At 35.8% G+C, this 22469-nt stretch overlaps 1 protein-coding gene across 1 annotated transcript in view; it reads right to left on the bottom strand.

The window, feature by feature from the left end:
• The window catches only part of EMCN (endomucin), a 121619-nt gene that overhangs the window by 5208 nt on the left and 93942 nt on the right, over positions 1 to 22469 (bottom strand). The window contains exons 8-11 of the mRNA XM_003899014.5: positions 20526 to 20621; positions 16334 to 16358; positions 15076 to 15137; positions 9428 to 9501 (exon numbers count right to left, since the gene is read on the bottom strand). Coding sequence (XP_003899063.2) covers positions 9467 to 9501; positions 15076 to 15137; positions 16334 to 16358; positions 20526 to 20621 — 218 coding nt within the window. The 3' untranslated portion in view covers positions 9428 to 9466. The remainder of the gene's footprint in view (positions 1 to 9427; positions 9502 to 15075; positions 15138 to 16333; positions 16359 to 20525; positions 20622 to 22469) is intronic.

The following is a 22469-nucleotide window of genomic DNA, read 5'->3' as shown; positions in this document are numbered from 1 at the left end:
GTTTGTGCTAATAGGATAATGCTCATCATTGACACTGTTTAAATTATTTTCTCAAAGATCAGCAACCTAAATAAGAACAAACTCTAGTTTCATCAGCATGCATTTCACATCGACAGTCTCTCTCAAAAAATAAATCTTGCTTCATTAATGATTCTTTACGTCCGTACCAATATTAGTCTTTGCTTTTAATGGCTATTTTATAATAAGATTTCATAATAGGTTTCTTTAACGCTACTGACAACAATTTATAAACAATCAGAATGGCCATAGGAGAAAAGACCATGGTTTTATAGATGTGGAACACAGTGTAGAGCACTATTAAGAAATTCATTCAGGGTTATAGAACATGATCATAATATACAGTTGGCCTTCCATATCTGTGGGTTCTATGTCCACAGACTCAACCAACTTGAATAAAAAATATTCAAAAACAGTAAAAATTAATAATACATTAATAAAAATAATACAAATAAAATATAGTATAACAACTATTTATATAGCATGTACATTGTATTAGGTATTACAAATAATCTAGAGATAGTTTAAAGTACTACATGAGAGAATTTATATAGGTTATATGCAAACACTATGCAGTTTTATTTACATCAGGGACTTGAGCAATCACAGATTTTGGTATGTCCAGGCCTTTTGAAATCAATCTTCCACCTCCGTGAATACAGAGCAGCAATTGTAAATCTCCTTTATTTATGATGTATTCCTTTTAGCTTGTGTTATTTCATTTTAAAATGAAAGAAAAATAAATGAAAAACACGTTAAGCTCATCTGGAAGTTCACAAAGATACTCTTAGATTATCAGGGCAGCATTTAGAAAATTACAGATGTACCAAGGAATTGTATCTTGGAGAAAAATGGAAATAGCTAACAATTCACATTGCTGAGGGTTTGTGGGAACAGACTTTCATCCAAGCTACTAGACTTTCTAACACCACAGTTCTTCACTGGTCTGAAACCCCCTTCACTCTTCAGCCTTCCAAAGTGTCTTGGAACAGAAGGAAGATGAGACCTACTGGTGAGGGAGCAACCAGGTAGCAGCAGATTCCTCCTTGACAACAGCGCAGAGTTGGTCATAGAACAGTTAAATGGCTATCTGTTCAATTCTAAAATTGTTATTTTTCCCTTTTAATTTTATATCTTAGGCATGCTTTCATGTTATTAAAAATTATTTTGAGAATTATTTTTACTCATTATATAATGTCACTGTGCAAAGTATAATTTATTTTATAATTTCCATAGCATTAAACATTTAAGCTGCTTCTACACGTTTGCTGCCACCCTCTTGTATATGATTTCACGCTCCCACAAGGTAAAGCTTTGCAGAAGGCAAGGTTTATAGCTCATAAATGTTTCAAAATTCCTGTCTGCCCTGCCAAATCACATTAAACGTGACACTGTGAACAAAATAGATTATCAATATATGAAGCAACAAGCATTAAATATATCTAGAATATTGTTTTGGGATGGAAATTTTTAACATAGGTGATTATTTCTGTAATACTGTTTGCTGTTGCATGAGAGTTCAAGACTTTTTAACTTCTTTCTCGAAATCTTCTAGGTGATGAATTCATTTCTATATATTCTGAATCTCCAAGTTGATATCTAATTTCAAGTTGACAACCTAGACAGTAGGTACTCTTTGAGTATTAAATTCAAAGTACAGTGATAGAAATATCTTAAAGAAAAAAGTGAGACAGACAATAGAATTGACAGATGTCAAACTTGTTTCTTCCCATTACTTTCTGATCTTTACTCTTCAGAACATCATTATATAATTTCAAAATTACAAAGAGGAGTAACAAAAGTTATTTAGCTTTTCAAATCAAAAGCCTTGGAATCTGAGGCTCGGAATATTTTTTTAAAGTACAAAAATGGAAAGGAATGGGAGTTGAACAAAAATTACTTTTATTAAGCTAGTTCGAAAGTCAACACTGTTTCTTGCCTTCTATACACTTTTTCTTTCTTTCTTCCCCCCGCTCCTCCAACTGCAGAAGACTTGCTTTCTCCAAGTTGATCAATTAGTTACTAATATTTGAACATTTTGGTAATTTAGAGAACAACCCTTTACTAGCCACTGGGTTGCAAAGCAACCATAGCAAGTATGGAAGGAAGCTTTCCATATATCAGCTAGGGTTGAACAACGTATCTCATCCCCAGCTTCTCAAACTTTGCACCTGGAAGTGTCCATTGCATAGGATGGACAAACTTCCAGATTCCTTTTTTCTCCTTTAAAACTTTTATTTTCGTTTCAAGGGGTACATCTGGAGGCTGGTTACATGGGTAATTGCATGCCATAGGGATTTGGCGTTCAGAAAATTTTGTCACCCAGGTAATTAGCATAATAGCCAATAGGTAGTTTCAAAGTACTCACTCTCATTCCACCCTCCCCCTTCAAGTAGGTCCTGGTGTCTATTGTTCCCTACTCTGTGCCTGTGTGCATTCAGTGCTTGGCACCCACTTAGAAATGAGAAGATACAGTATTTGGTTTTCTGTCTTCAGTAACTTCAATTAGAATAATGGACTCCAGGTTCATCCATGTTATTGCAAAGGAAACAATCCGGTTCTCTTATATGGCTGCATAGTATTCAATAGTGTATGCGTACCACATTTTCTTTAACTAGTCCACCACTGATGGGCATCTAGGTTGATGGGCATCTAGGTTCATTCCATGTCTTTCTTATATTAGACAGTTCTGTGATGAACATACATGTGCATGTGATTTGACAGTAAAACAATTTGTATTTCTTTGGTCTATATCTAGTAATGGGACTGCTGGGTTGAAATGTAGTTCTGTTTTAAGTTCTTTGAGAAATCTCCAGGCTGTTTCCACAGTGATTGAACTAATTTGCATTCTCACCAGCAGGGTATAAGCATTCCCTTTTCTCTACAACCTGACCAGCATCTGTGACTTCTTAACTTTTTATGGTCGCCATTGTGACTGATATGAGATGGCATCTCATTATGGTTTTGATTTGCATTTCTCAAATGATTAGTGATGTTAGGCACTTTTGCATATGCTTGTTGGTCCTGTGTATGTCTTATTTTGAGAATGTGCATTCATGTCCTTTGCCCATTTTTTAATGGGGTTGTTTTTTACTCTTTCATTTGTTTAAATTCCTTATAGATTCTGGATATTATATCTTTATCGGATGCATAGTTCATGAAAATTTTCTCCCATTTTCTAAGTCGTCTGTGTACTCTGTTGATAGTTTCTTAGGCTGTGCAGAAGCTCTTTAGTTTAGCTGGGCCTCGTTAGTTTTTGGTTTTGTTTCTATTGCTTTTGGAGTCTTCATCATGAAGACTGATGTCCAGAATGGTATTTCCTAGGTATTCTTCTAGAGATTTTACAGTTTTTGTTTTACATTCAAGTCTTTAATCCATCTTAGTTGATTTTTGTATATGATAAAAGGTAAGGATCCAGTTTTAATCTTCTGCATATGGCTAGCCAGTTTTCCCAGCACTATTCATTGACTAGAAAGTCCTTTCCCCATTGCTTGTTATTGTCAGCTTTGTTGAAGATGAGATAGTTGTGTGTGGCATTATTTCAAAGTTCTCTAACTTGTTTCGTTGACCTATGTGTCTGTTTTTGCACCAGTATCATACTATACTGGTTACTGTAGCCTTGTAGTATCATTTGTCATACTGTACTAGTTACTGTAGCCTTGTAGTGCCATTTGAAGTTGTATGTGTGTGGCATTATTTCAGCGTTTTTGAACTCGTTTCGTTGAGCTACCTATCTGTTTTTGTACCAGTATCATACTGTATTAATTACTGTAGTCTTGTAGTATCATTTGAACTTGGGTAGTGTAATGTCTCCAGCTTTGTTCTTTTTGCCTAGGATTGCTTTAGCTATTTGGGCTCTCTTTTGGATCCAAATGAATTTCAGAATAGGTTTTTTCTAATTCTGTGAAAATTGTCATTGGTAGTTTGATAGAGAATAACATTGATTCTGCAGATTGCTTTGAAGAGTATGGCCTTTTTAAACAATATTGATTCTTCCAATGGAATATATTTCCATTGGTTCATGTCATTTCTGATTTCTTTTCTCATGTTTTGTACTTCTCATTATAGAGATCTTTTGCCTTCCTGGTTAATTGTATTCCTAGGTATTTTATTATTTTTGTGGCTCCTGTGAATCGGATTGCATTCTTGATTTGTCTCTCAACTTGGATGTTGTTGGTGTATAGAAATGCCACTGAATTTTGTACATCGATTTTGTATCCCAAAACTTTGCTGAAGTTGTTTATCAGAGCTAGGAGCCCTTGGGAAAAGACTATGGGGTTTTCTAGGTATAGAATCATATAATCTATGAAGACAGATAGTTTGACTTCTTCTCTTCCTATTTGAATGCCTTTTATTTCTTCTCTTGCCTGACTGCTCTGGCTATGACTCCCAGTGCCATATGAATATGAGTGGTGAAATGGGCATCCATGTCTTGTTACAGTTTTCCTGGGAACACTTCCAGATGCTTCTTCCCATTCAGTCTGATGTTGGCTGTGGGTTTGTCATAGATGGATCTTATCATTTTGAGGTATGTTTCTTCAACGCCTAGATTGTTGAGGGTTTTTAACATGAAAAGTTGTTAAATTTTATCACAAGCCTTTTCTGTCTGCATTTATTAAGATGAACATGGAATTTGTGTTTTGAGTTCTGTTTACATAATGAATTGCACTTATTGATTTGTATATGTTGACTCAACCTTGCATCTCAGGGATGAAGCTTTCTTGATCATGGTGGATTAGCTTTATGACATGCTTCTGGTGTTCACTTTACTAGTATTTTGTTGAGAACTTTTATCTATGTTCATCAGAGATATTGGCCGGAAGTTTGCTTTATTCATTGTATTTCTGCAGGTTTCATGGTATCAGTGTGACATTAGCTACATAGAAAGAGTTAGGGAGGAGTTTATTCTCAATTTTTTGGAATTGTTTCAGTAGGATTGGTACCAGCTCTTCCTTACACACCTGGTAGAATTCAGCTGTGAATCTGTCTTGTCCAGGGCTTTTTCTGGTTGGTAGGTTTTTTTATTACTGAGTCCATTTTGGAATGCGTTATTGGTCTGTTCAGGTTTTCAGTTTATTACTGGTTCAATCTTGGGAGGTTGTGTTTTTCCAGGAACTTACCTATTTCTTTTATGTTTTCTGGTTTAGGTACATAGAAATGTTTGTAATAGTCTCTGGATTTTTTGTTTGTTTGTTTTTTGTATTTCTATGGGGTTAGTGGTAATATCCACTATCATTTCTGATAGCATTTATTTGGATCTTCTCTCTTTTCTTTTTAAGTCTAGCTAACAGTCTATCAGTCCTATTTATTCTTCCAAAAGGCAAACTTTTGGTTTTGTTGATCTTTTGCATAGTTTTTATCATCTCCATTTCACTCAATTCATCTCTGATTTTGGTTATTTTTCTTTTGCTAGCTGTGGGATTAGTTTGTTATTTGTTTAGTTCCTCTAGGTGTGATGTTAGATTGTCAATTTGAGATCTTTCTAATTGTTTGATATAGGCATTTAGTGCTATTAATTTTCATCTTAACACTGTTGTAGCTGTATCTAGAGATTTTGGTATGTTGTATCTTTGTTTTCACTAATTTTAAAGAATTTCATGATTTCTGCTTTAATTTCATTGTTTACAGAAAAGTCATTCAGGAGCAGATTGTTTAATTTCCATTGAATTGCAGGGTTTTTAAAAATCGTCTTGGTATTGATTTCTATTCTTATTGTGCTGTGGTCTGAGAATGTGGTTGATATGATTTTGGCTTTTCTGAAATTATTGAGAATTAGTTTCTGACTGAACATGTAGTCAATTTTAGAGTATATGTCATGCATGGATGAAAAGGATTTATATTCTGCTTTTGTTGAGTGGACTTTTCTGTAGATGCATGTTAGTTCTATTTTGTCAATTGTCAAATGTAGGTCCCAAACATCTTTGTTAGTAATCTGTCTTGATGATCTCTCCAATATCATCAGTGGAGTGTTGAAATCTACTATTATTGTGTGGTTACCTAAGTCTCTTTGTAAGACTAAAAGACTGTTTTGTAAATCTAGGTGCCCTAGTGTTGGGTGCATATATTTAGGATAGTTAAGTCTTTTTGTTGAGTTGAACCCTTTATCACTGCCTTTCTTTGTCCTTTTTGATCATTTTTGGTTTAAAGTCTCTTTTGTCTGAAATAAGAATAGCAACCCCTGCTCTTGTTTGTTTGTTTTCTATTTGCTTGATAAATCTTTCTCCAACACTTTACTCTGAGACTGTAGGTGTCCTTGAATGTGAGATGCGTCTCTGAAAGACAGCATACACTTGGGTCTTACTTCTTTATCCAATTTGCCACTTGATGCCTTTTAAATGGAGTGTTTAGCCCACTAACATTCAAGGTTAATATTAATATGTGTGGATTTTATCCTGTCATTCTATTGTTACCTGGTTTTATGTAGACATGATTGTGATTTTGCTTTATAGCGTCAATGTTGTATGTACTTTAGTGTGTTTTTGTAGTAGCCAGTAATGGTCCTTTCTTTCCATATTCAGAACTCCCTATGAACCTCTTGAAAAGTAGGTCTGGTGGTAATGAATTCCCTTAGTATTTGCTTGTCTGAAAAGGATTTTATTTCTGCTTTGTTTATGTGCTCTAGTTTGGCTGAATATGAAATTCTTTGTTGGAATTTCTTCTCTTTAAGGATGCTGAATTTAGGCCCCCAGTCTCTTCTAGCTTATAGAGTTTTGTCTGAAAGGTCCAGTGTTAGCCATTGATGGGGTTCCCTCTGCAGGTGACCTGCCCATTCTCCCTAGCTACCTTTAATATTTTTCTTTTCACATTGACCTGGGAACATCTGATGACTATGTGTCTTGGGGATGGTTGTCTTATATAGTATCTTGCAGGGGTTCTCTGAATTTCCTGAATTTGAATATCAACCTCTCTAGCTAAGTTGGGGACATTTTCATGGACAATATCCTCAAATATGTTTTCCAAACTGCTTGCTTTCTCTCCTTGTCTTTCAGGGATGCCAATGAGTCATAAGTTTTGCCTCTTTACATAATCTCATGTTTCCTGGAGATTTGTTAATTTTTGAAAATTCTGTTTTCTTTATTTTTATCTGACTATGTTAATGTGAAGAACTAGTCTTTGAGTTCTGAGATTCTTTCGTTGACTTGATCTATTCTGCTGTTAATACTTCTGATGTGTTAAGAAATTCTTGTGGTGAGTTTTTCAGCTCTATCAGATTAATTTTTTTCTTTCTTAAAATGGCTATTTCATCTTTCATCCCTTATATGGTTTTGTTGAATTCCTTAGATTCCTTGGAATGGGTTTCAGTCTTCTGATTCTCAATGATCTTCATTGCCATCCAGATTCTGAATTCTATTTCTGTAATTTCATCCATCTTTTTTCTAGTTAAGAATCATTGCAGAGCAACCAGTTCAGTCATTTGGAGGTAAGGAAGCAATCTGGCTTTTAGAATTTCAGGAGTTCTTGAGGGGGTTCTTTCTCAACTATGTGGGGTGATGTTTCTTTAATTGTAGCATAATTTGAGTATAGTCGGTTTCATTCCTATATGTTTTCAGAGGGCTGAGGCTTTGTGCAGGGTCTTTATTTGCAGTTGATTTCTTGTCCTTGGTTTTGCAGAGGACTATATTACCAAAGTATTTTGGTGTTGAAGTTTGGTTTGCAATTCAACAGATAGTGCTTAAACATAATGGCTGGTAGATAGACTCTTAGCCAGCCATGCAGCCCCTCTGTGTTTCCTCACATTTGTAGCCATGCTCCCCCTCAGTGCTCTGAGAGTGTGTGATCCTCTCCCACTCAAGTGCTGGTCGTAGATCTCAGCTTAGCACTCCCAGACTGTGCACTGCAGGCCCGAGACAAGCTTAGGATTTTTTCTCTCCCCCAAGCTTGGTCACAGCAGGGGCAGAGACCTTGGCTTGCCACTCAGAGCCACTGCCTATTAGACTAATCAGCTGGGAAAAGGTGATTGTATTGCAGGCCCAAGCTGGGGGCTCATGACTGGTGAAGAGCAGGAGGGCAGGGAGAGGCAGGCTTGCCTCTTTTCCAGAGGGCACTGCAGCATGCTGAGAGTGCACAAATTCCAAGATTCCTAATCCATCCCTAATTACTGGCTAGAGGGGGATAAAATCCTGATACTGACACATGTGTTTGGATGGCACTCCTCTGTCTTTGTCTTCTGCTACTGGGCAGACAAGCACAGCAGGTACCATTTATTCTACAAGAAATTTCTGAGTGTCTGTAACAGCACAGGGTTAGTAGTTAGGCAGTAGACCTAGGCCATGAATACAATATTTCTCATCGTGGACACTTTACCTAGAGTGACTACCATTGTGATCAGGCCAATTCTGGAGATGTATTTATTTTATTTTATTTTTTATTGTTAGTTGCCGAAGGGTTGATTCTTCTACAAGTTTTATAAAACCTCAAAAACTAAGTGACAACACTTAATTGATACTTCTTGTAACAATTAAGTTAAAAGTCAGAAGAGCATTTCCTTACTCAGTTCTGGGAAAGTAAAAGGCAATCCCATACCAACTGGGAGAGTTAATTCCAAGGCAGGTTTAACATTGACCTGGGCTCTTTACTAAAATAAGAAATGTACCTGCCTTGAGCTTACTCCTGGTCATGACATGGAATATACTTTTGAGAAATTTCCATTTTTTATTGATTCACAATTATTGTAGTAAGATTGATCATTTGTATCTGATTTTGTCACGCTATCTGGAGGGCTCTGTCGCTTGGCTGGTTACACAGCAAGACTATGTCTACATAACCAGCTGAGTAAAAGGAAACCTGGCTGAAACTGAATTTTAGGTCATCTTTTTGAAGGTGTTTTTTCCACACATCCATGGTTTCTAGACCCAGAGAGAAGAGAGAAAATGTATTCTGGTATGGTCCTTATAGAGAGAGGGCAGTTGGACCCTTCATCTAGCTTCTCTGAACCCATTTCCCTGAACCAGACTGTGGCCGTGATACACACCTTTACTGTAATGCAGTTTCTATGCTTTATCATTTTCTTGCAATAAACTGCAAATTTGCAAGCACTGTCACTTGGATCCTGCCAGTCTTTGTTAGCAACAGAAGTCTGTCTAAGTGCCACAGTTAGTGTCTGCTTACTGACCTAGGTAGGCAGACTGGATTTACAAAGAAACATTAGCAACAGGCAGAAAGAACTAATTGTATCATTCCTTAGATAGGCAAGAGAATTGGACAAATCGTCTACAACCACCAGGTCATGCATTTTTTGGCAATTTTTGTTAGAGTTTGTTTTTAGACAAATAAATAATGAATGATAATTGCACTGACACAAACCATTAACTTTTCAGCTTTTGAAATTCTTTAAAAACAATCTAAACTGCACCAGGCTAACAAAACAGATATTAATGATTGTCTCCGTGAATGAAATAGGGAAACTTACATAATTATTGCCTAGGTGTGGGGAGAATTCCTCAAGCTGTCAGTTCTTGGTTTTTCCTTGTGCAGAGTGCTCACCTGAGAACAGAAGATATGTTTTGATCTATAAGCTCAGAGACTGAGTAAGGATGAAAACAAAGTTTCCTAGCTTTTTTCTATTTTTCAAGGAAAGTTCAATTTTCCTGCAAGAATGTCATTAGAGCCACCGTTTGCCTCTTGATATTGTCTAGAAATTAGTCACCAAAATATATGAGCTTTGCCAAACCATCATCTGTTTTCACTCCAAAGTAGCAATATGAAGTCCTGGGTGGGATAGGTCAGGGGGCAATGGGTGTGGGAGATGTGAGTTGGGAGATAATAACATCAGAGAAACCCTGGGGAATGAGTATTGATGTTTCCTTGTTACATGACCTGGCTCTGCCTAAGCAAGCCCATATCATGTATTTAAAGTGCCATTTTATCAGGAAGACATTCTAGGGTCCTTCTGTTTAAATAATTCAGTGAGGGTTTTGTGAAAATGAATTTATAGGCCAAATGAACACTTGGGTGATATACAGAGCAGCGCAAGTGCCATTACTCAAAATCCCAGTGCTATTCCACCATCCGATATACACAGAAATATTAACCTAGGATGATGGCAAGTTGAGAGGCTCCAAGTATTTTTTCCATGATAGTGGATTCATTGCCAACATATTTTGCATTACTTCTATCCTTTAGGTAGAACTGAGTATCAACGTCAGTCACACAATATAAAAGCAATATAGGTCAAAATCTCCAGCTTTTAGAATAAATTTCATCATTTTGCTCCAGCTTTTATTTGCCAGTTGTTAGGAAATCTGTCCTCTGGGGACTCTGAGGATGTCACCTGTTACTTGTATCAACATGGCAATAACAAATAGTGCCAGAGACCTCTGAGGAGAACAAACTCAAGACTCCTCTTCAAGAGCTCCTTCGGTTCTATGCTCTGAGAAATGTTGGGCATAGTGCTGCAGCACTCCCAGACCCTGCTCCAAGGCAATCTTTTGCTAACTATTGTTCATTTTGCAAACGACGCAGCACCTGTTTGGAACCCATGGCCATGAAGTACTGGAATGAGAAGTAAACAAAATAAATATTGATTCATCCTCTAGCGTCTGCCAGAAGTCAAGCAAAGCAAGTCATTGAAAATCTTTACAATTTTTAATATTCTTCCTCAAGGTCTGTCTAATCGACAGACTAGAAATTTTGGGAAAAATTTAATAACAATATGATATCAGTAACAAGAATAATGATATTTATAGTAAAATCAAACAACCCACATACATATCTAGTGAAAATAAAAACATCCAGAGGGAAATATATCAAATGCCAATAGTGGTTGTATGAAGATTGTTTCATGGGTAGTTTTAAATTCTCTTTTATTCTCTGTTTTTTCTATTTTTCATTATTCATAATCTGGTCAAATATTAAAATGGTAGTTTCAGCCATGAAAAAATATTATAAGGCAGTAAAGTATGTTAATTTGCCAAATTAACAACATCTTAAGATGAGGAAAAGACCATTTGCACTTGAAACAGTCAAGGAAAATTTGGTGTAAATGCAGAGAATGAGACAAATATTGAAGGGCTGAGGACAGAAGATGATTCTACATACGGCTTTATAAATCTGTGAATGTTTTGTTCATTTTTACTCTGTGGTTCATTTTTTGTTTTCGATGAACTTTTATTTGTAAAAATAAGCAAAAAATGATGACTATGCACTTAATGAATAATTGCCATAGCATACTAATTAATTAGTTTGCTAATGACATATTAATCATATGTAATTACCATTAGACGGGGAAGTGCACATGACAAAGAAGAACAAGAGACTCCTCCTTCAAGAAAGCTGGGTTCAGAAAGACAGAGACAGTCAGGGGACAGGGAAGGGAATAAATGAAGTCTGAGAAATATGCATTGTTATTGCATATCAAGTGTTGTCAAAACTGAGCTAGAGAAGGCAGGCACATCATGGAAGGTGTTGCAGACATGCTAAGGTGTTTGAACTTAATCTTAGGTTATTACCTATCAGAGTCTTCTAAGCAGAGGAGTATTGTAATAAATTCAGATCTGATTTTTCTTACTCTAAATGGTTCAAAGTCAACTGATGCTTTGAAGCTAAGTTTAGTGATACAATGTTTTTCTTCTTCCATAGAGTCATATATATTTCTGATTCCAAATTTTTTCTTTATAATTTGTATAACCTGACATATTAAAAGTGAGATAATGTGTATTAGATTTCTGAGATGATACAAGAGTCACATTTAAAACACGTCACACATACATTTTTTAGTCAATCATGGTGACCTTTAACCTGACGAGATCCCTTACTAAAGCTGAGGAGTAGCTCATATGTTCTTATAAAGGACTCCTTGATCTGCAACATTTGATACTCTTTTTTTTTTTTCCTGAAAGCATCTTCTTGTTAGACCCTAGTAAACTTTCTCTTTTACATTTAAGAGAGTTCTAAATTTAAACATGCATGAGTTACAACTTCAGCAGAAGACCTTATTCAACAAAGAATATATTTAAAGGAAGCAGGGAGAATGGATGGATGAACATCAACCACATTACTTACTCCATAACCTAATTGAAAAAGAGAGATTTGGAGTGAAAAAACTCTCTTCCCAGGAGAAAATGACAAGAACTTTAACTGTGGCTCATTCAGGCTTCTAGAAAACCAGAAGATTTGACATCCACTGGCTTTTTTCCTAAAGGTGGGTTGCTGCAGAGGGCTGTTTCCTTGGAAACATTGTTTATTGGTCTGTACCATGGTAAAAAAGTCCAGGGTTTCTACACTGAAGTAATGACAGATTCAGATAATTTTTATGACCACTGAAGCTCAAATTTCATTGTGTTACCCTTCTATGCTCATTAATTAACATTATATTTCTTAGGTCTTGAACCCAAGAAAGTAAATTGTAACAGTCATCAATTCTGAGTAGTTGGTAGTCAGATATTTGTTCTATCAATGTTTTTCTGTATTTTAAAAATTTCTAAAAATTTTTATCTAGGCAGCAGTAGAAAAATTGAGCTAAGTTTGTGAACTTATATCAAACCTAGTCATTTAAGGTTTTTTTTTTTTTTGACTTATTTTTTAGGAAAGACATCAGTATTAGGTAAGAGAAGTTACTTAAGTAAAAATAATTTTAGTAATGTAACTTCTCGAGTGTAGTGAGCATAGTATTATAAAGAAAATATATTTGAATACATTTTGAAATGCAGTGGGAAGAAATTTGTTTGCTAGTGTTTGGGGAGACACCAAGTTCTGTTAATGATAGACTTCAATAAAAATTGTGGTAGTACAAGGAGCATTTGGATAGCATTGTATTTTAGATAATAAATTCTGGACTACTGAAGTCTACTCTGAATCACCAATTTCAGTGTTGCCCTATCACCAAATATTTTCCATGGTAGTTATCTGGGTTGCCCTTTGAGAGGTTATTTTGCTAAAAGCAATATAATTTCTAAATTGAAGTTGGCAGAAATAAAAGTATTCAAGACTATATGTTACTATTTCCATGATAAAATCTCCCTTTTAGAGCTGTGACCTGACTTTGTTTGAAGAAAAGGAAATTAGCTGGGCTAAGGGTCGATTTAACTAGTCTGCCACCGTCTATTTCACTTACTGCTATAGTCACCGCGAGAGTGGGAGAAAGCCTACATAGAATTTTCCCCAGGCATTAAAGAAGAGTCTGCTGTTACATTTGCAACCAAGAAACACAAGGTTCTCTGAGGTTTTCCCCCTGCTGGAAGTCATGATTCTAGTGTCAGTTGTCCCATTTCTTTGGTGGAAATGGGTGGTAGAAAACTGCAGGTAGTCCCGATCCCAGCGCCGTCCTCAAAAAGAGAGCCGGGAGCTTCTACACAGAACATTTCCAGGTATGTTTAGCACCCTAACTCACCGCTTGGAGAGCCAACATGACTGCAGAGTGTTTGGAATATGTGTGATGCCTGTTTGCAAGCCACAGGCAGATTCTGAGGACTTTTCTTGATAAATCGTGTAGTCATGCTTAGGGTCTCTCATGTGCTTACTCAGGACTGGTTCACATTTAGCCTGCTTGACCACTTTTTTATTTTTGCCCTTTTCCCTGACCTGGTAGAATAGGCCTGGCTACTGAGTAAAGGCTGGTGAATAGCCAGGAGGAAACTGTGAGTGGCTTCTAACCACTTTATGAGTAAATTCTGCTCCTTTGCACCCTTCAGATGGTTCCTCCTGAGACAAAGGATAGTACGGGAATAAAGGAAATGTGTGTATTAAAGAGTGGAAGAGATGCAAGGAAAAAGGAGCTCTCTCCTGAAAGAAGATGGCTCATGTGAGGGGTTTTAGCATTCCGGCGCAGGCTTCAGCTGTCCTTGCTCTTCAGCTCTTCTGTTCGCCTCTTGCCGTTTGTTCTACATTGAATTTATACATGAAATGGAAACCACTTTCAGCCTGTAATATCTTGCTCTTGATTTGGGACAATATTTATAGCTTCTGTTTTACGAAATTATTTTGAGCCACCAGCAATATTTATAATATAGCTTATCCCCAATATTCAATTGGAGAATTGGATATTGTAAATGTATTAATGTAACGTGATATTTAAATTAGACCCACAAGTTTTTTTTATTATTTATTTATTTATTTATTTATTTATTTATTTATTTTTATGAAGTCTCGCTCCTCTGTCACCCAGGCTGGAGTGCGTGGCAGGATCTTGGCTCTCTGCAGCTTCTGCCTCCCGGGCGCCAGCATTTCTCCTGCCTCAGTCCCCCAGGTAGCTGAGATTACAGGCATGCACCACCATACCCAGATAATTTTTGTATTTTTTAGTAGTGACAGAGTTTCACCATGTTGGCCAGGCTGGTCTCAAACTCCTGACCTCAGGTGATCTGCCCGCCTCAGCCTCCCAAAGTGCTGGCATTACAGGCATGAGCCACAGCTCCCAGCTAGATTATTTTATAAAACTAATAATTGCTTTTAATTGATCTGTTTTGTGATATCAATGGTTTAAATGTCTGATCTACTCAAAACAAAGAAAAATCTATGATTTTAATTTTGAAAAGTTATCCAGCATCACATTTTTTCATTGTTCTTGACACAAATCATACCTATATTTTGAAAGACTTTTACAATTCCAATCAAATGAATATACCTAAGAAACTGGAAACATTCACATTACATCAATAGAATATTATATTTTACCTTTTTGGAGAGGCATGATTAAATTTATATAAATGATATAAAACCTGATTTACATTTTAACTGATGACCAGTTTTTTTGTCCTCTTGACCACATGCGACTCTACATAGCCAGTACCAAAATGAAACAAAACAACAGCAATAATTTAAAAACTTGTGAACAAATTTTGTGATCTTTCTGCCCTTCCTGCAGAATAGGAAATGCCTCCAGCCATCTACACATCCACACATATATAGAAAGCAACCTCTAAAGGCCACATAGTCCAATAATCTTATCAAAATGGTAAGATTTTTCTTTCCTTCATGGGAGAATTTTACATTTATTGACAGTCATTGGCTATTTCTAAAGAAGTTAGGCTTTTTGTTTATGTTTCACATGAACAAAATCCAAGGTTATAGTTAGATTCTAAAATAACTAATTTTCATCTAATCGATTGTCTGGAAACTTACCAGACTCATGAGAAATTGTCTTAACAGTAAGAAGCTTCACGCTCTCTTTATCAGACTGAGGTCTATTTGAAACAGAAAACATTAAATTAGCACCACAGTAATCAGCATTGAATGTTTGTGAAAGTACTGTGACACAAACAGAATGATGAAGATACATATGCATATATATATGCGTATGTATATACATATACATGTACATGTGTATGAAGATACATATGCGTATATATACGTATGTACATATGTATATATACACACACACATACATATATCTTTCCATGGCAAGAACTTTGTCTTTTCACGTACAAATACACATATACTTTTTAGCAATTTTTACTTTTTCTGCAATCAAGCCAGTAAATCCCTGCCACTCTCTTATAGTGGTGATTGTCAGATAAATTAAAAATTAGTATGAGTTGTGTGAAACACTTGGCACAAGGTCCATATTGCACATGTCTCCAATTCTGAATTATGGAGAGGAAGACATATAAATGTTTACAAACCTTTTGGGCTTATGCTGAATTCTGGAGATAATCCTTTTCATGAAGTCCTGAGATACTGTAGTACGGTATCTGAACTGTCTATTTTAATCAAGAGTTCTCACCTATCCGAAAGAGTTTCAAACTCTAATTATTTCCTTTGGACATCTCAGGAGTCTCTAAGTCATATGAATAGTAATGTAGCATTATTTCTAAAGTTTACAACCTTATGAAATATAAAAACACGTGTATAAAGGTAGACCGCAAACTCACGTCAACAAGGAAAACAAGGTTTGTTTTGACATGAAAAACAGTTCATCATGTCTCTTTGCAGCACCTTGGTTGTTACAGTTGCTTGGATTGGTAAAATCTGCTTTATTTTAATCAAGTCAAAGTAGAATAGCCATCTACCTTAAAGGCACTGAGAACTGGCTCAAGGTAGAAGCACAATTTTCTCTGTGATAAACATTAAAAATTGTCACTGGGAAAACTATCTAAAAACTCTAGGGAATTTTTCTATGATATTTTGCCTCATAATTCTGTTCCTTCTTCTACTTTTTCCATTTCATCTTTTTATTTCCCATTTTACCACTCCAAGATTAAACATGATCTTATATTTGGAATTTCTCTGTTAAATGGAGAGAGTTCTGACAAATAGTCAAAGCCAATATGTAGTGCTTCTACACTTTAGAAAATAATCCAAAAAAGTATAAGTAGAGTTAACAATAATTTTCACATGTAAATGGTAGGATCTAAACAAAAGATGATATGGGCTTACTTACTGATCATTTCCATTTTCTGGTGTGCCTAGAAGAAGAGGGAGTTGTTTAAATTAGAGTTGCAAAGAAGTTGGCTACCAAAAATCTGAGCCCCTGTAACCCCCTTACCTGCTGTCCACTCTTTTCTATACAGAGATGTTTCTAAGCCGTTTTAAAATATTTTAATTTTCCCTTTGCCAAGCCATTTCCTCAGGTATGGTTAATATTTATCCTGGCATTCGTGGGATAGTCCTAATTAGGTCAACCCCACTACATTTAGTTCTGGACTAATCTTGATCTTGTAGTTTCATATCACTATGTGAAATTACTGTTCATTATTGCATATCCCATGGACAACAGAAAATGTCTGTTTATTTCAGTATCTCTGAAAAAATTCTATTAAAAGTATTGAAGATTTTATGCCAGAGAATTGAAGTTTTGACTTTCTTTTATACATTGTTCTTTTCTGGGACACAAATCACTGTTTGTGGTGAGCTACAATGTAGATACTATATCTAATTGTATCTTAAACCCACTGATTCAGCCTCTCAAAAGAGCCCTGCAAAATATCACAGAGGCTACTAGCTGCAACTAATCTTTTGTACTCTTTGCCAGGCTGCTTCACAACTGTCTGGTAGAAAACACCTGGGGTTTAGAGTGAGAACTCAGAATGATTCATTCTGCATAAGGACGTGGCCTCTCTGGAGTGAATGTTAGTGATCAAATCTTGCATTAATCTATGGCCAATCAGGCCAACTGTTTAATGTGATTGGATAAGGTTTCCCTTGTTGTGCTCCTTTGCTCTGGTTTTATTCCATTGCTACTCAGCTTCTGTTTCTTAGATTTCCTTTCATATTTAATCTAAATGTTGTCATTGAATATGCCCTTTGAATGTAATTCTCCTGGCCTTGACTATCCTTGTTTTATAAAGACCTTAACTTCCACTAATATTTTGGCTGCTTCTATTTCTGTCATCTTGGTTAAGATATCCAATCATAACTCTTAATCCCTAGGATTTAACCCATGGCACCATATGCTGCTGACCAATTAGACTTAACCTCATCTTTGCTCCATCAGTAAGGATTTAACAGCATTTTTTTGATTCCTATGTGTCAAATACAGTATCAACTGTGATGCTAATAGCCCTGTTTTAAAATGAGTTGATTTTTTTAATTTATAATTTTTGTGAGTACATAGTAGGTGCAGATATTCATGGCGTATAAGAGAGATTTTGATATAGGCATGCAATGCATAAGAATCACATCATGGCAGTGGTGTATTCATCCCCTCAAGTATCCTTTGCATTACAAACAGTCCAATTATATTCATTGATTTATTTCAAAGTGTACCATTACGTTTATTATTGACTATAGTTGCCCTATTGTGCTGTCAAATACTAGGTTTTATCCATACTTCATATATTTTTGTACCCATTAACCATCTCCACTTCCCCTCCACTACCCTTCCCAGCTTCTGGTAGCCATTATTCTACTCTCTCACTCCATGCGTTCAATTGTTTTGATTTTTTAGCTTCCAGAAATAAAAACATGGCAAGTTTGTCTTTCTGTGCCTGACTTATTTCACTTAACATGATTACTTCCAGTTCCATCCATGCTGTTGCAAATGACAGGATCTCATTCTTTTTCATGACTGAATGGACATTATTGTGTATAAGCACCACATTTTCATTATCTCTTCATCTGTTGATGGACACTTAGGTTGCTTCCAAATCTTGGCTATTGTGAACAGTGCTGCAACAAATGTGGGAATGCAGGTATTTCTTTGATATACTGATTTCCTGTGTTAGGCATATATACCCAGCAGTGGGATTGCCGGATCATATAGTAGCTATATTTTTAGTTTTTTTGAGGAACCTCCAAGCTGTTCTCCATGGTGGTTGTACTAATTTACATTTCCACCCACAGTGTACGAGGTTTCCCTTTTCTCCGCATTCTCTCCAGCAAAATGTATTGACATTTTTATATGCCTGTTTTAATATTTTTTCCCTAGGAAACTATAGCAATATTCTCATTAGCAGATAGATGCAAGCCAATAGACTATTTTCTGCATATATACCATTCTTATTTGGTTAAAGCTCAGTCCACTGTCAACCTTGTCCAGGTAAGCTTAATTTCATATTGAAATCTCTGATTCATGTTGTCTTCCACAGAGCAGAATGGGTTTACTAATTTCTCGAACTAGATAAAGTCTCTCCCACATACTTGAAGAGTGATTAACTGCAGATATTTAATGGTGCTAATTTAATGATAACAGTGCTGTAAATTCTGTCTCAGAAACAAAGTTAACAATAACCAAAACGATTTGGCTACTTGTACAATTGCCAAACTTGACTTTAAAATACTTACGTCTTCAGAATAGCTATCAATAGTGGTTGGAATTGTACACATCCACAGAAGCCTCTTTAATAGAAAATGTCAACTTTTCAAATACTGTATTCTTAAATCTTCCTATGTAAAGTAATTTTTAGTATAGCATTTTTTTTTTACAAATAAATTTAGCACATTAATTTTTACCTATCCTATATACTCAACACTCACAGGCTTCAATTTGGATAGCCGATTTCCAGTAATAGATAGGATTGGTAGGTAGTTCAGAAACTTAGGGAAATTAAACTGACTTATAAAAATGCTGTTTCCCCTCTGAAAACTGAACAAGGAGACATGTTTCAGACTTTAAGAAGTTTATTCACTGATTCCCAAAGGAAAAGGCATTGATTTGTTTTTACTTTTCACCAAGAGCTAAAATGAACTCTGCTGTTTTGGTCTCCTAGTTTCTCCTGGTACTGTCACGATCATACTACAACTGTCCATGCAATGCACGGTCAGTAGGTGGCTTTAGGGATAACATTCATTAGTGTCCTGGGGGGCACATTGTCCATGAGGTAAACAAAGAATAATGCAGCTTATATTCCTTTTTAAAATAATTGCTTTTTACCTTTTAACAGTTTATGAGACTTAGGTAGAGTTTTTTAGTGACATATTTAGAATTAAAGTGGGGAAAGAGAATTCTATTTACTGTATATTTAAAAATGTAACTCAATAAGCATATAGTAAGGGCCTGCTTTAGGTACCATGCAATGTGAACAATATGTGATTTGTGACTTGGAGGGGTTGCCTGATTTTCAAGAGAGGTAGGCACATGGAGAAATAAGTAACTATTCTATGGTATGATAAATGATATAATCCAAATATGTAGTATTACAATTAAAGGTAGAATTCATTCTGCTTGAAGAAGTGGTATGTTATAAAAAGATACAGTAAATTTGTGTTTGAGTTGAGTCCTAATGGGTAAGTTGGAGATTCGGTGTGTTATGAAAGGTAAGAGGTGGGCTGGATATTCCAGAAGGGATAGTATGGATGAGGGCATGGTTACGTGATACTACATTATATGACCGGGGCTGGGCTGTGAAATGGAGAGATAGTTTGGAATTAAGGTAACATGACAGCTGAGCCGTGGGAGTTGAAGGAGTATTTAGATGAAGGTTGAGTAAAGAAGAGTCAAAGTTCCCGGAACAGAAAAAAAGACTGAGTAAAGACTAGAATAAATCAGAATTTAGTTAACAATAATTTATCAATATTAGTTCACTAATTGTGACAAACATACCATCAGATCTTAATAAGCGAATAGGGGAAACTAGGTGTGGTGACTCCCTGTACTATCTTTGCAACTTTCCTGTAACTCTAAGTCTATTCTAAAACAGAAAGTTTATTTTTAAAAAGGATAAAAAATATAACATGGTCATGGAAGATACTTTCGTTGGGTGTGTCTCCGAGGAGAGCAATTAGTCACAGAACATTTTTTGAGATTATGGGCCCCTGAGCTGAATTCTTAGCAATCCCTGTCTTTATTTTCTGTTACACAGAAATGGAGTTAATCTTTACCATAGACAAGTTGTCATTTTTATGCCCTCTTTACTACCATATTCCCCTGACCACCCACAAAATTTGGGCTATTTCATTAAAAAGAATTTTCTCACATTTGATAATATCTACTAATAGTATTTTATTCCCACCCTGCAATTCACTAGCATTCAGTGGGTGGCTGTGCCCTTCGTCCTTTGTTTCTATGATCAGGAAATACGACATTTCATTTCTTTCTATAACTCTTCTCTCCCTTTAAGAATTTAAAATCAAGTTTAAACTGAGCATATATTCATTCTTCTTTCAGGAAAATAAGAACAAACACAGTTACCTACCCGGGTCTGCCTTCCAGCACATTCGGTACAAACCCACCAGAACAAATACTGAAAGTGTTATTACAATCAAAGCAATAACCACCGGCAAAATAATACCTAAAAAGAATTGGAGACGTTGTCAATTAGAGTGGCTACTGAATTTCACAGCGATAGTTTAGTAACTGAGCAAAAGCATGAGTATTTCCTTTCTTCTTTAAACATCATTCTATTAAAAACATTATATTTTAGGCAAAGATTTCTCTGATTCATGGGGTTTCCTCTAGTTGTCATTTTTGACATAACCACTTGATGTCAGTCTTGTAACCTTTCTGAAACAAAATTCCAACCTTAAGAGAGAGTGCCCCATCTTCCTGGAGACTGAAGAAGTGGGGAGATGGAAGACTGGAGAAGCAGAAGTTGTACTCTAGATTATAATTAAATCCACATTCACTCATTACATTTTTTAGTACTTTATAATGAACTTACTGGGAAAATATATATAACCCAATTGGGATTGCTCTCGTCCTAATGCTGGCTTTCTAAAAACACTCACACATTTCTTTCTATAATAATATCTAAAAACTAGAAAAGGCATAAAATATTGTAAGTAGATATCACAGTGAAGATGATTCTTAAAAATGAACATGATTCAAGAAAGATAGGTGTATGTGTGTCTGTTTGGGGGAGTGATGTTGCGGCAGTAACTTGGGGTGAGTTTTTCATATTTGTATTTCCTTCCTTCCTTCCTTCCTTCCTTCCTTCCTTCCTTCCTTCCTTCCTTCCTTCCTTCCTTCCTTCCTTCCTTCCTTCCTTCCTTCCTTCCTTCCTTCCTTCCTGATGGTTATTTCTAAGATGAAAAGTACAGTGATAAAAGCAAGAGAGCTGTCATAGGCACACAACTAAAGGAAATTAAGATGACTATTAGTTTAGCATATTTGCTTGCATACATACTCCTTATATATTTATCAGGGGTGGGAATTATTCTCCAATTCACCTGTAGGATGGTTCACACTTCCATTGTCAGAGTTAAATATTTGTTTTAAGTAAGTTCTGCTGATTTCATAATAGATCTTAGGTGAAATCATTATTGCCTCCCAAAGTGAAGATGCCGTGAATCAGCAAGTCAGTAATTTCTATGATGACTTATTTAATGGAATGGGTTTACCTAAACTTAATAGAACCTTTTATAGTAACAGCTTTGAATATAGTCTTTTTATTCTTAATTACTAAGGAAATTATTTAATATTCTGTATTCAGTCTTAGCACACACATAAACGTTATATAACATATATAGGTTTTAGTTAAAATGGAACATTTTTAAAGGCCGTTTTTAATATTCTATGAAGGCAAACAATCTGTTTTTTGATATAATTTATTTTCTGTTTTAATTATTTACTTGACAAAAATGAAATATATTCAGGGTATACAACCTGATAATTTGGAAATAATTCACTTTTACAGGGACATCTACCTGTGCATTTTGGCTTATCTGAAACTAGTGCCATCGAGTCATCCTTGGCCCTTGATTGTAATTGCTAAACACTAAGCTAAGAAAAAAAATTGCCAAAGTGTGCTTTTTTTCTCTTCTCTTCTCCTTCCTTCCTTCCTTCCTTCCTTCCTTCCTTCCTTCCTTCCTTCCTTCCTTCCTTCCTTCCTTCCTTCCTTTCTTTCTCTCTCTCTCTTTCTTTCTTTCTTTCTTTCTTTCTTTCTCTCTCTCTCTCTCTCTCTCTCTTTCTTTTTTTCTTCTCTTTCTTTCCTTCCTTCTTTTTTTTTTTTTTTTTGTCATTAAGACCCGACTCACCTGTGGGAAATTTTCAGAGCAGGCAGCAGTTAGATAGTATTGTAATGGGATTGCAGGCTCAATAAAGTTGACAAAAGGCTGCCCATAATCTGATTCCTCCCCTTTACTGGTCATATGCAAACATTCTGTATATCTACTGCCATTAATGAAGATATTGCTATTAC

Source organism: Papio anubis, chromosome 3, assembly GCF_008728515.1.
Source record: "Papio anubis isolate 15944 chromosome 3, Panubis1.0, whole genome shotgun sequence".
NCBI lineage: Eukaryota > Metazoa > Chordata > Mammalia > Primates > Cercopithecidae > Papio > Papio anubis.
Note: the sequence above shows the minus strand (reverse complement) of the source record. Positions and strands in the feature narration are given on the sequence as shown.